This window comes from Trachypithecus francoisi, unplaced genomic scaffold (genome assembly GCF_009764315.1).
Source record: "Trachypithecus francoisi isolate TF-2019V2 unplaced genomic scaffold, Tfra_2.0 Lachesis_group19, whole genome shotgun sequence".
NCBI classification, from domain to species: domain Eukaryota; kingdom Metazoa; phylum Chordata; class Mammalia; order Primates; family Cercopithecidae; genus Trachypithecus; species Trachypithecus francoisi.
Genome location: NW_022681464.1, coordinates 19,370,147 through 19,384,768, shown reverse-complemented (window position 1 = coordinate 19,384,768; position 14,622 = coordinate 19,370,147). Strand labels below are relative to the sequence as shown.

The following is a 14,622-nucleotide window of genomic DNA, read 5'->3' as shown; positions in this document are numbered from 1 at the left end:
GGTCCAGGTAAAGGGAGTTACTAGAACATTTAGTTAGTTCCTTGAATTGTACTAGTGTCTTAAATCCATCCTTAATATTGGATGTTGTGTTTATAGTTCCCACATTAATTGAATTGAAATATGTTTCATTAATAGAAATTTGATTAAGACTAATTCTTTTAATAATGCAGTTAAAGATAACAGATTAAAGAAAAAATATGGCAAGTGGGCATGTTGGCCTGTAGTCCCAGCTATGGGGAGGCTGAGACAGGAAGATCCCTGGATCCCAGTTCATGATCAGCTTGAATAACACATAGACCCTATCTCAAAAAACTAAAATAGCTCAAGTTTACTGGTGTAGTATGGAAATCTTGATAGTAAAAAATAACTTTTTAAAACATTTACTGAATTTTTTGTGATTATAAAAGTAACATATTCTCTTTGTATAAAAGTTTAGAAATACAAAAAATGTAAAATAAAAATTACCTGGAAACACTACCACATAAAGGTCATCATTTTTTGGTACCTTTTCTTCTGATTTTTCTTTGAATTTTTCTTACAAAGTTAACTCTAAGTATATTTTAAGCATTTCCTGTGTTACTACAACATTTTTAAACTGCAGTGTTGAATGCCTACATAATATACAGTCATATGAATGTACTATTATTCCTTTGACTTTTCTCATCTTGTTAATTGAATTGTTTCCAATGCTATGCTGTATTTAAAGAGCTTTGTTTCTAATGGCATAAGAATAGTTTAGTGAATGAGGTTGTGTTTGAATTTTTGCATGTTTATCAACATTATATTAGATGAGATTTCTAAAATTCTGTGGGTTTTAATGGCATAGTCATGTAATATTTGTGTTGGAGTCATTGTGGGTATAAAGTGCCAGCTTCTCCCTTAGGGCTGTTGCTCTTCTGCCGGCCACTTGGCTGTGCATACCCAGAACACTCATTCTCACTGATTTGATATATTAGAGGCCCTCATGTGAGAATAATCTCAGTAGGAGAAAAAAGGGAAAAAGCAAGTTTCACTAGTTATGGTTTTAGGAAGATCTCAGAGTGAGAGAGAAGTGATTCAGGCCAGGCCTCAAAGAGGGCAGCAGGCTGAAGAGGCCCCACTGTCCAGACGGGTCTCCAGACACAGGGCTAAATAGCAGTTTCTTCCATTCACTCTGAGATGATCATCTTCAGGGAGCTGACTGTGGTTCCTCAATTCTTAAGAGGCTTGCTGATAAACCCAAATTTTAACTTACAAAGACGTTATCCTTGTGAACTCAAGAAGCTGAAACTAAGGGTACACCTTTGACTCTTCTGTCCTTGTAGCCCAGGGCAACCAGCTGAGTTTTAGCAGTTGGAGGAAGAGTAGAAGTGGGTGGCTCCAATCTGCAAGAACATTTAGGGAAATGCAAAAACACCAAAGTAGGCAGCATGCTGTTCCTCCCAGAGAGATGTTCTACCCTTTTCTAGGAGAGTTGGATGGGCAAGAGAACCAGAAGCAGCATAGACTTCTGGGAGCCTGCAGGGTTCTGCCACTCTCCACTCCAGCCCCCGTCTGCCAGCCCTTCTCCCCCTACTCCAAAGAGATGTGAGCTGCCTGCCACACTCTTCTAACAGCACGTTTGCCAGACCTGGGATTTAGCTGTTCATTGTCGTGTTTCCAGGGCTGGTTATTTACTTAAGAGAGTTCTTTAACCTTTATTGTTACTCAGAAGATAATATTACTCACATTTTTCCCAAGGCTTAAGTTTTTGCACCACAGTGAAAGATGGAAACCTCCATAGTATAGTGGAAAGAATCAGATTGACCTGGGTTTTTCTTTAACTTCTTCCAGAAATGAGCTATGCGACAAGTTACATAGCCTCCTTAGAATGTGAAGTTTTGCATTTGAAAATGGGAATGCTGCCAACTAGAAAGTACCCAATCTTGTTGATTTCCCTCAACCAAGAATTGCATTTTGCGTACCAAGGTGCTCCTTCGGGCAATATCTTAGTGCAGGGATTTTGGTATTCCTATGTAGACAATAAAAGATGTGCATTTTTTTTTTTTGTTTTGTTTTTTGGTTTTTCTTTTAAGACAGAGTCTCACTCTGTCACCCAGGCTGGAGTGCGGTGGCACCATCTCGGCTCACTGCAACCTCACCTCCTGGGTTCAAGCGATTCTCCTGCCTCAGCCACCTGAATAGCTGGGATTACAGGTGCGTGCCACCATGCCCAGCTAGTTTTTGTATTTTTAGTAGAGACAGGGTTTCATCATGTTGGTCAGGCTGGTCTCGAACTCCTGACTTCGTGATCTGCCCACCTCGGCCTCCCAAAGTGCTGGGATATAGGCACGAGCCACCATGCCCAGCCGCATGTTACTTTTTGTCAGTTATTCATAATTACCTTGAATGTCTTAAGGGAAAGTTAACCAAGTGGATGTTTTCTGATTCTTGTCCACTTTTATTAATGGTTCTTTAAAGAAGTTCTTACTGACAAAGCCAGTCCCCGCAAAAGGGGGTGTTTCTCTAATTGTGCTGTGAAGCGAATACACAAAACCAAAAGGGAGCACCAAGCAGTGCAGGCTTTATTCGATGGCCATGGAATTGAGAAGTGGAAGCATGGTTCACAAATCAGTTCCTCTGTTCAAGGGAAGTCACAGATACAGGGCATCTTTAATGAAGGGGTTGGGGCATTAAAAGCAAGGGAAGGAATAGTCATGTCTTTTCTGGAAATGGTAGTGGGGGAGCTTCTGAAACTGGAATGCAACTTTTCTTTTTGTCCTTTTATGGTTTCTTCTGATTGTTGTCATGGTGATTATCAACTGTCAGGGTGCTGGTGGAAGTATCTTTTTGCATGAGAATTAGATGATAATGAAGTTAGAAACTCTTCAGAGGCCAAGTGAGAGGCCACCCTGGATCTCAGCAGTTGGACCCTGTTTAGTCAGGAGGGGAAACTTCTGACCTCAGGCATCCTATTTCCCAAAGATAAGCAGAGTTAAGGTAGGATAGAAATTCACTTGGTCATATAGGCCTTTTCTGCGGTAATAAAACCTTCATCTAAACCCCAGAATTTTATCTCAATAGAGAAAATGCCAGCCAGGTGCGGTGGCTCACGCCTGTAATACCAGCACTTTGGGAGGCCGAGGAGGGTGGATCACCTGAGGTTGGGAGTTCGAGACCAGCCTGACCAACGTATTAGACGATTATTTTAGATTATTTTAAAATAGTTATTTAAATAAACATTATTTTAGATACTAAAAATACAAAATTAGCTGGACTTGGTGGTGCATGCGTGTAATCCTAGCTACTCCGGAGACTGAGGCAGGAGAATTGCTTGAACCTGGGAGGTGGAGGTTGCAGCGAGACGAGATGGTGCCATTGCACTCCAGCCTGGCACTGGAAAAAAAAAGAAAAGAGAGAGAGAGAGAAAATGCTAATTTGTAGTACTATTTATTGTTATTTTTAATTATTTTGTGTTGTCTGCTTTATTTTACATTCTGTAAGATTTCCTGTTCACTAGTAAAATCCTAAGGGCTACCCAGCCTTGTACTTGGCTAATATACCTTCTGCAAATTGCATTGTGTCATAAGCAGGTTGGCCATCAGGCCCTGAGGCTGGACCATGTGGGTTTGGTGCACATGACTTCCTGTTCTGGTAGATGTGCCAACCCTGGTCTCCACACTGTCCCTTGAAGGACCCCTGCAAACCAAGACCCAGAGTTCTGTACTTAGTTAATATGTTTATGCCTATTCTTTATTTCTGGTAATACCCACCTCATGTTGCAGATAACCTGTTAGAGGTCGGGAAGAGAGAGATTTGGAGTCTGGGATGTCTGTTGGATTGTTTGATAACCAGTTAGGAAGACTTTAGGGTGCACTCTGAGCTGCTTGCTCAGAAATTCTGAGCTTAAGTATATGGCATTGGGATACAATGTTTAAATAAAGAGTTTGTGTCCTAAGTCACTTGAGATCTTTTTTTCTTTATAGTAATACTAGTATGTTCTAAAGTGCTAGTGAGCTTGTAAACAATGTGGTAAAGCTTTATAGATCAAGTTATCTTACCACTTTCGAATTCAGTTTTAATAACCAGCATCCATTTGTATAGCATATATTTATGATGTTTTAGTGGAAAATGAAACAAATAAAATGAAGCATGGTTTTCCAACCCCCTTTGTAATTTCAGTCTTGAGGTTTGGAAATTGCTTTCTTTTTATGGCTGTTGAATTTTTAGAAGAAAAATTAGGAATTTGAAAATTTTTTGGAATTCTTTTATTTTTGCTTAACGAGCAGCATATTTGACCTGCTAAGTATAGTTCTTGCATTTCTGTAAGTGCAATAAAAGATGAAGGGACTTCCAGTTTGTTTTTATGTGTAAAAGTATTAAGAAACTGTTTTTTATTACCCTCCCACATATTTGGTGATTACGTTTTATCTGAAATCTAGATACAAAGGTTCTGTACAGGCAACTCCACACTCTTCCTGTGGATTGACCTGGAAAATAAAACAACAGCAACAAGGCTCTTTGTTGACACCATCCTGCTACCCTTCCCTCCAACCCAGCCTCCCTGTCGTGGAGCTGACATTGAGCCCTGAGTTATTTATGGAATATGGAGGTTCAGTCCCTGGACTGAGGCTTGACTTGAAAATGTCACTTCCTTGGGTCAAGGGGAATCTCTGGTCCTCTGAAGGCTTTTAGCCTTGATTTTGAGAGTGCAAAATGATAGCTGCAACAGAAAGTAAAGCTTAGCTCAGTAACACCAAAAATGTGCTAAATCATTATGAAATGTGCAGTAATTCACAGCCATCTGTATGTTCCTGCTTTTGCACCCCCCTTATACAAGGGGATTATTTCAGATTTCTGTTATATACTGTGATTTAGCTGCGTGCTTTAGAACAACACAAACATAGTCTTTATTATAACAGACAACTAAAAACGGAATACTAGTATTTCCTAGATTGTAATTAAAGAAAATGTAGGTAACAGAAAGCCCAAAGCCTGGATCTAGAGCTCTGGTGTGTTTCTCCAGCCCAAAGAGAGTGGGGTTGTTTGTGTGAACAGGAGCCCAAAAGCCATCACATGGTTCTTTAGCTCCATGGAAGCTGGAAAGGGCTGGCTGGATCCAGTTCTGGGCCTTGCTCTCATCTATAATGCCGGAGCTGTCCTCTGAGAAAACTGGCTGTTTTCATCTGTCCTCAGCAACCCCGTACTCAAGATGTTGTTGAAAGTAGAAGCAGAGAATCTTGGATTTCGAGGGACCTTACCCGTGGGATCAGCCAGTCCACCCACTGCAGGCTCTGAATTCCTTCTGCAAAGGCCTTAGTAAGTGGCCATGCAGAGCCTCCAGAGGCAAGGAAAATACTCCCTCCCTGCCAGCTTGGTTGTCCTGAGACCGCTGATGCTGACACTGCCTGCTTGTTGCCCTATAATCCTGTGTAACTGCTTTGTGACTGCTGTATCTTCCATGGCCTTGGATGCTCCATAAGATCGAGAATCAGTTCTGATTGATTTCTCTCGGTGCTGGACAAATGGGCAGGTGCTTGAGCCTATAAGTCGTAGTGAAACCCTTCATTACCACGTGAAGGCATGCCAGGCAGAGATGAAAATCAGACAGTTCAGATTGGAGTGATGCTTTGCTGACATGTCTGGGCCACACCGTGGTGTGTGCTCTGGCATCCTTGCAACTTAATCCATTCTCCTAGTTTGTGACACTCTCTCTTGCTGCCACACTGGGCCTGCCTCTCCTTCTCTGTCATTGTCCTCTCCGATTTGCCTCTTCTCAGCAGATGTGGGCTGTGAATCTTAATATCCACTCCACTTATTATAAAATGTGTCTAACGTAAGTGCAAGGGGCACCAGGGGTGGATTTTTAAGAGCTACGGGGTGAGCAGTGTCTTTGGACTTGAAAGAGATGGTGTGTGGCCTCCACTGTGGTTGTTCCAAGCTGTCAAGGGTTTTGACTGCATTCCAGATACATGAGGGCATCAGAGTAAATGATTTCTGGATAAATGAGGTTGGCTCATAGAGTTCTTTTGATAGAATGTACCTTTTTTACTTTCAAGTCAATGCAGTAATGCTAGTAAGGTATTTCTGAGGAGGATCCTGCAGGACATATTTTGACAATGAGTTAGTACATGCTTGCAATTAGTACCATGCATTTCTACAAAATTAATGTTCTAGTGTTCTTTTTTTCCTAACGTGATTTAACTAATATGCTTATTATTAATTTACATAGTAAAGCTTCCAAAAGTACATCCACAATAAACTTAAACTCAATAGAAGCCAAATTCATAGAAACCCAAAGTTATGAATCAGAAGATGGTTGGGGATTTTTTTTAAAACACAAATTAGAGTGCCAAAAGAGCTCCAAACAGAGCCTGTGTCACAGAGGAGAGAAAGACAGGAACAGGCATGCTGAGACCAATAGAAAAAGGAGGCTTTGCTAGAAAACAGTGGTTTCTAAATTAGAGAGCCACATAGGGGAGAATGGCTCAGGGATTCTGGGTGCCTGAGACCGTATCGGTCAAGGCCCCTTGACCACAGAGATACTCAGAGGGAGCCTCTGTGAGGTGGGCTAAGGGGCCCTGCTGAGACCAGCTAATGGGGGGAGTGGGTTGGGCAGCAGCCAGGTTCTTTCCTGGGAAGGCATTTAGAGGCTTAAACCACATAATAATAGTCCACCCACTGAGGAAGTTGCCAAGCCTGAACTTGCTAGGTCTTTTTATTTACTTGAAGAAATTTCTTCAGCCCCAAACGTACAAAGCGCAACTCCCCCCCATGCCATACCTTCCCCTTCAACCTCCAACCATGTAGTTGAGAAAAATACACTGGAATGTAGTCTCTTCCTACAGAATAGAAGCAGAGGAGCAATTGTGGGCCTCAAGTTTTGAGGGCAGACACTCTCTGAAGACTTCCCAACACTCTAAAGTACTCAGCTCCCTGTGTGGGGAGGAGGTTACCTTGAGAATAACAGCCCAGGGCATGGCTTGCCCTCAGTGCAATGGTTGGGGTGGGGAGGCTTGGCTTTGCTGGGGGCTACTACAAGGTGAGAAGGGGAGGCTGGGGGCTGGGAGGGCTCACTCCACACAGCATAGGGGGACGGACTGGGGGACAGGCTGGCCTACCCTTCACACATATGCTGACTGAACACCTTCTCATGGGGCAGATAAAGCCTCTCTGCTGCTGTGAAGCTTACGTTCTTAGGGGTAACAGAGGCATAATAGGTGAACAAGTGTCTTTGGCAATTTCAGGTCATGATAAAGGATGTGGATAAAAAAGACCGAGTGTAGTGGCTCATGCCTGAAATCCTAGCACTTTGGGAGGCCGAGGTGGGAGGTTTGCTGGATTCCAGGAGTTTAAGACCAGCCTGGGCAACATGTGATGTGATGGTGACCAAGGGGCTCCTTTAGGTAAAGGAGTCAGGAAGGCATTTTCTATAATGAAAATTTCTCTGACCTGAAGGATGAGGTCAGTCCTGTGATGACTGGTTCCAGGTGGCTTTCAGGTAGAAGGAATAACCAATGAGAAGACCCTGAATCATGGATGAACTTTGCTGTGTGAAAAACACTCACACAACTATAGAGCTTAGCATGTGAAGCGCACTGGGCCGAGAGGGGGTGTCAAGAAAGGAGATCAGAGGGCTTGGTGGAGGCCAGCACAGAAAGCCTGCCGGGACAGGCAGCACCCTGGGCATGATGGGGAGTGATTGAGGCTTGAGAGAAGGAGGGTGCAGTGGTCACTCTGGCTGCAGTTTGGAGAATGGACTTCAGAAGGACAAGGCCAGACCACTTAGGCTATTGTGGTGGTCCAGGGTGATAGGCAAAGAGAATGTAAAGGAGCAAGTTTGGGATAGAGTTTGAAGGGAGCTCTTGCAGCACTGGGGGTGGATTTGCTGTGGAGATGGGGTGAGGGAAGTACAGGTGAACCCCTCCCTGTGCTCAAGGTGGTGGGGCCTTGTCCTGAGGTGGGGGCCTTGGAGGGAGCAGGCTAGGAGTGGTAGGTGGAAGGGGGTAAGCATGAATGAAAACTGAGAGTTCTGTTTTGGCCACAGTGAATCTGTTAGCATCTGAGTGGAAATGTCAGGAGATTATATGATGCCTGCTCAGGTGTTTGGTCAGGGCTGGAATGCAATATTTAGCATCTGATCTTAGATGGACTTTCAAACCAGGGCACTGGATGAACTCACCTAGAGAGAGTGTGGAAAGAGAAGGAGAGTAAAGAAGAGTGAACTCAGAGGTCTTCCCACACTGAGAGACTGAGCACCCAAAAGGAACCAATGAAAAAGGAGCCACTCAGGAGACTTTGGTTGCCCAGAGGGAGGGGAAGTTGTTTCTGGAGAGACCAGTTAGTTGTCACATGGTGCTGAGCGTTGAGTAAAAATGGGCAGAGAAGGCCAGGCGCGGTGGCTCAAGCCTGTAATCCCAGCACTTTGGGAGGCTGAGACGGGCGGATCACGAGGTCAGGAGATCAAGACCATCCTGGCTAATACGGTGAAACCCCGTCTCTACTAAAAAATACAAAAAACTAGCCGGGCGAGGTGGCGGGCGCCTGTGGTCCCAGCTACTCGGGAGGCTGAGGCAGGAGAATGGCGTGAACCCGGGAGGCGGAGCTTGCAGTGAGCTGAGATCCGGCCACTGCACTCCAGCCTGGGCGACAGAGCGAGACTCCGTCTCAAAAAAAAAAAAAAAAAAAAAAAAAAGGGGGCAGAGAAGTAACCACTGGATTTGATACCATGGAGGCCACTGGTGACCTTGACAAGTAATCTGTCAAGGTGGTGATGGAAGTCCTATCAAATTGAGGTGAAGAGTCAGAGGGAAGTTAGGAGGTGGAGCCAGGGGCTACAGCACCTCTTTGAAGAAGTTTCCTTATAAAGGGAGCTGTGCACCTGGGCACTGGCTGGAGAGAGATGTGGAATTGAGGAAAAGACAAATGGTGTGCTTGGTAGGTATGACAGCAGAGGAGAGGGAAGCAAGGGGGTAAAAGGGTTGCATGAGTATGGATGAATGACTTGGGGTGAGTGGTGTTTTTAAGCTATTCCCTGTGGACGGCACAACGCAGTTCCCTCTTTGGGCTCCCCCAAATTTACCTATAAATTCTACCCATGTTCCCTAACACTGTGATGTGGGCAGATGCGTCCAAGAGGCACAGAATCTTCCTTGGGCTACAGAACACAGGAAGAAGCTGGAGCTGATTTGCCACAACCAGTGATACAGGCTCAAGGGGTGGGCGAGAGGTCATGGATTGATTGATCTGGACACTGACTGATTTATTCAGTCAGCAAACACCTTCTAGCTCTCTCTGCGCCAAGTGCAGTTCCAGGTCCTGCAGCCACAGTGCAAATAAGCCCCCTCTACCCTTGAAAGTGCATTTTGCCCATAGCGGGATGGGGCCGCTAACAAGCCAGCAGCTTGGGGTGGAATGTACAGCCCAAGGCAACCTTGCTGTTTCTCAGCTGCACAGTTTGAACCCATTTGGAGGAGGTAGTTGGTGTGCAAGTTCCTTTAGGAGGAGGCTTTTGGAAGGAAGTGGAGTCAAGGGCAAGATTGAGGTAGTTGGTGTGCAAGTTCCTTTAGGAGGAGGCTTTTGGAAGGAAGTGGAGTCAAGGGCAAGATTGAGGTAGTTGGTGTGCATGTTCCTTTTGGAGGAGGCTTTGGAAGGAAGTGGAGTCAAGGGCAAGACTGTGGGCAAGTCCCTGCACCAGCACCTAAGGGGCCCCGGAGGCTGACCCAGAGACCCCAAGGCTGCAGCCCCGGGGCTGGTAAAGCTGGGATTAGGAATCTGTGGCCGCTTCAGTTGGGAGGTTTGGGGTTTTCTGTAGGTGAATAACCTGTGACCTCCCTGAGGGCGGATACTGAGGGAGGGGCTTCTGCCTGTGTGAGGGAAGGCCTCTGGGCTTCATGCGGCTCCTGGCAAATGCTGAGCCCTGGATCCAGGGAGCAGGGGTTCTCTGGCTCCAGGCCTTCTCTACTTGGCTTTAAGAATGGGGGACTTGGTTCCAGTTCCCTTCCACCTAAGCTGGCTGTTGTGACTTTGGATGAATTGTTTAACCTGCTATTTCTGCTTCTTCAACTGGAAAAGTAAGAACTGTGCTTATGCCTACCTTACGATGTTATATAGTTGGGGTAAAATGAAGATATAATTGATTCAGCAAATGCTTGTGTTTTGAGAGTTGCCAGGTGTGAGTTCTGGAGCTATGCGTCCTGGGTTCACGTCCTGGTTCTGTTTTTTTACTGCGTGACTGCATACAGGGAACTTTGTACCTCAGTTTCCTGATCTGCACAATGGGGATAGTACTAACACCTGCCTTCTGAGGCCTCTAATGAGGGACTGTGAGGATCTGTGAAGCAATCCGTTTAATCGCTGAGAGCATCTCGTCTGGGAAATGCTGGGTGCCAGCTGCGGTTAGGAAGATGCTCTCAGGTGCACAGGGCCTTGGGCAGCGATGTGATGGTTTTATCTCTTCTGCCAGTTCCGCCTGGTGGTGAAGACAGCCCTGAAGCTGCTGCTCGTCTTTGTAGAGTACTCGGAGTCCAACGCGCCTCTCCTAATTCAGGCTGTCACTGCTGTGGACACGAAAAGAGGTGAGTAGTCCCTGCCCCCTTATGTCGTGAAGGTGAAGGTGTCTAATGTAGGGAGGTTTCCGCGTTGTATGTGTTTGAGACAGATTTAAGAATTAACAGAATTCCTGAGATGTGGACTTCCTACTGCAAGAAGCATTTTTTAGGATAGTAAGCACACAAAGCTTAGGCCAGAATGGCGTTTGATAATGAAAGAAAAGCACTCATGGGCTTACCTGGGAGAGGTCAGATGCTGAGCTTGTCTTTGCCTCTACCCAGCTCCTGCCACCGAAACACAGAAGTCCAGCTCCTCCTCCTGTTCTTCCTGTCTTGTTCAAGGTTGTCCTGGCTCCTTCCTCCCCTCCCCTCTATACTTCATTGCTTAAGACCCCCAGATGTTTCTAGAACCTTCTCCCTAGTAAACATACGTGTGCATCATTCTTAGCAAACTATCGCAAGGACAAAAAAACCAAACACCGCGTGTTCTCACTCATAGGTGGGAATTGAACAATGAGAACACTTAGACACAGGAAGGGGAACATCACACACCGGTGCCTGTCATGGGGTGGGGGGAATGGGGAGGGATAGCATTAGGAGATAGCTAATGTAAATGACGAGTTAATGGGTACAGCACACCAACATGGCACATGTATACATATGTAACAAACCTGTACGTTGTGCACATGTACCCTAGAACTTAAAGTATAATTAAAAACAAAACAAGACAAAAAAGAACCTCCCTTCCTCTCTTCCATCCCGTGCCTTGCCTGACTCAGGCCCTCACTATGTTGAACCTGTGCTCCTGGCCACCCTCCAAAACAGTTCGGTCACATCCAAAACCTGCCAGTGGCTTCCCAGTGCCTGTAGCATAAAGTCAGTCCCCTGGCTAAGGGGACCCTTCACCCTTCAACTCCTGCCCACCTGCCACCCCCTTCTCCCACCTCGGCTGTACCCCCACCCCCTTGCCTTGGGCATGCGCTTTTAAAGCCCATGTATGCACCTCTTCTCTGCTGTGGTGGTGTTGCCCATCCCTGTCTCTCCAAGTTGTGGTTGCCTGCTCAAGGATGGGGTCTCTGTCTCCCAGCATGGTGTCCCAGCACCCTGACTGGCCCAGAGCCGGCAGGCATGCTACGAACACGTGGCGAAGAATGAGCTTCTGCTCTGGTTTACTGTGTAACGTGCTGTGGACCCTGTGATATTGGGAAGCCTGGAATTAAAATACTTCCCAGTTAAAATGATATTTATCCTTTTGTCTTTTGTTGTTTGTTTTCTTCCCCAGTAAGACCCAGGTATTATTATCATCCCCACAAAGACTCAAGAACAAAAACTTGACAATCCTTTTTCTTTTTATGATTATAATTGTAATACTACTGTTATAAAAACTTGGGAAAAGGTTAAAGAAGACAAAAAAAATTCACCTCTAATCTCAACAAAGATAATCACTGTTAACCTGTTGGCGTATTTCCTTATAGTTGTGTGTGTGTGCATGCACACTTATGCATAAACCAGCTAGGATGTGTCAGGAAGAAACGGGCGGCCTAAATTGTACTTTTGATTCAAACCAGTTGTGTCTGTGATTTAGCATTACTCAGACCCACCTTTGAATGCTGAATCCAAATGTGAAAGAAAGTAGCTTGAGTTATTTTAGAAGTTTAAATGAAAGTTAATGAAAAGCATCCAGGACCTTTAACTGGGACTCCTATACCCATGAACACGCAGGCAGATGTCAGCACTAGGCATGGCTGATGGCAGGCCAGGAGGTAACTTGAGGTCTCTTTGTTGCGGGTATGTGAGGGAGACAAACTCTAGTACATGGTCAGGGGCTGTGAGTCTGGAAGGTGTTTCCCAGGCTGAGGCAAGTTTCTTCTGCCACAGCATGTTGCCCTCTGCTGCTAGGTAGAAAGACCCTCATGGCCAAGAGTAGATCATGGGGCCAGTCTAGAATCCTTGATAAGGAATGCTGATGGCACAGAAACCACGTCTAGCTTTTCCAAGGCTAGTCAATTAGGTTTAAGGCCAGCAGTGTGTGTTTTGGCAGCTGGTAGGCAGCAGCTCCTCTCCTTCATCCTTGGAGGATTTGTATTTCATCCCTTAACTCTGGCGGTTACTTTAGGACAACTAACAAACTCTTCATCTTCCTGTCCTAAGCTTCAGGTAACCCCAGGGCCCTTGCTATGGGTGTGAGTTAGAGGGCCAACTTCTCATGCCCCGGGTTCTCCTTTGGCTTTGCTGAGCCGGCAGCTCAGAGTTCCCTTCCTTGAACTTCATATCCCATAAAGGGAATGTTGTGATGGATGAGGGAGTGATCCTGAAATGAACCCAGGCCTTTGTATACCATATCCAAGACTCCATCCATAGCCCCGGCCAGAGATTCTCATCTGCCAGACCAAGTCTCTCCATCGAGATAAAACAATGGCCATCTTTTCCTGATTAGTAAAAATAATTTTTTAAAAAGCTAATGAATTGTCTTCTTAGCTTTATGGGTTGTTGTTGTTTTGTTTTGTTTTGTTTTTTGTTTTGAGACAGAGTCTCGCTCTGTTGCCCAGGCTGGAGTGCAGTGGCATGATCTCGGCTCACTGCAAGCTCTGCCTCCCAGGTTCACGCCATTCTCCTGCCTCAGCCTCCTGAGTAGCTGAGACTACAGGTGCCCACTACCACGCCCGGCTAATTTTTTGTATTTTTAGTAGAGACAGGGTTTCAGTGTGTTAACTAGAATGGTCTCGATCTCCTGACCTTGTGATGCGCCCGCCTTGGCCTCCCAAAGTGCTAGGATTACAGGCATGAGCCACTACGCCCGGCCAGCTTTATGGATTTTGTCTATAAAATTTCTTGCCGGGCGCGGTGGCTCATGCCTGTAATCCCAGCACTTTGGGAGGCCGAGGTGGGCGGATCATGAGGTCAGGAGATCGAGACCATGGTGAAACCCCATCTCTACTAAAAATACAAAAAATTAGCTGGGCGCGGTGGCGGGCGACTGTAGTCCCAGCTACTCGGGAGGCTGAGGCAGGAGAATGGCGTGAACCCTGAAGGCCGAGCTTGCAGTGAGCTGAGATCGCGCCACCGCACTCCAGCCTAGGTAACAGAGAGAGACTCCGTCCCCAAAAATAATAATAATAATAATTTCTTAAACCTTTGGCAACTGCTGTTGTCTGTCTGCCACTGAGCACTAGCAGCTGAAAAAAAAGAAAAGGAATGGCACTAATGGAAAAACTCAGAAATAGCTTATCATGTGTGGTTCAATAGCATGTTTCTTTATGGACATGTGTGGTCTTGGCTGTGATTTTATAATGCATACATATAACATCATCCTATTTTACTGCTAGTAAAATTGTTCCTGAATCCTATGATGGCATTAAACATATAAATGTGCCATGGTGTTCTGCAGAGAGCAACACGACTTCCAGGTGTGTTTCCACCTAGTGGGTTTAGAAGCAGCTCTCCAGTTCCCTCTCAACTGGGTGAGAGAGCAGACAGGTGCCAGAGGTGAGTTAGGGTAAACTGAGCATAGCCATTTGTGCACAGGTTTATAAATCATAAATTTTACTTCTCAAAGTGGCTTTAGACTCATTCCTCAGCAGGGACGAATGGACATATAAGCAGTTGTCTTTTTGAATAGTTTCTTTTGGATAATGAAAACTGTCAGAATTAAGGAATCAGTAAGAAAACCAACAAACTACCAGTCCTCAAAAATCATTACTACCTAAAGCAAATGAAGTTGTCCAGAACAAATTCCTTTGGTTGCATTATGCATGCTGCCTGTGGGCTAACCAGAAGGCTTCATTCTGCAGTGTGGGCAATTTGGTCTGTGGCCAAGAGTGGGCCAGTTAGCAGGGATAAAAACCAAAGGGGTTAAAGTCCATCATAAGGAGTGATCAGTGTTTATGAAGAAGGAAAATTTAAAATGCTCCATTGGAACCAGGCAATTGCACTTTTGCTCAGGGCCTAAGATAAAAGGGTACATTCAAGTTCATCTGTGGGGCATGATATGGTATTAATATCAGACCACTGGATCTTCTTCTCTTTGCTTGCATCTTTAAGTCACTTTCCCTTTCTCATGGCCAGGGCCTGGCAGGAAGAGAGAAAGGCTCATGGGAGCCGTTAGAGAGCCTTG

At 45.4% G+C, this 14,622-nt stretch overlaps 1 protein-coding gene across 9 annotated transcripts in view; it reads left to right on the top strand.

Moving 5' to 3' along the window:
- FHOD3 (formin homology 2 domain containing 3) overlaps positions 1–14,622 on the top strand; it is a 492,791-nt gene that overhangs the window by 295,071 nt on the left and 183,098 nt on the right. For all 9 annotated transcript variants that reach the window (XM_033177891.1, XM_033177890.1, XM_033177884.1 and 6 more), the window contains one exon: positions 10,424–10,535. In XM_033177891.1, coding sequence (XP_033033782.1) covers positions 10,424–10,535 — 112 coding nt within the window. The remainder of the gene's footprint in view (positions 1–10,423; positions 10,536–14,622) is intronic.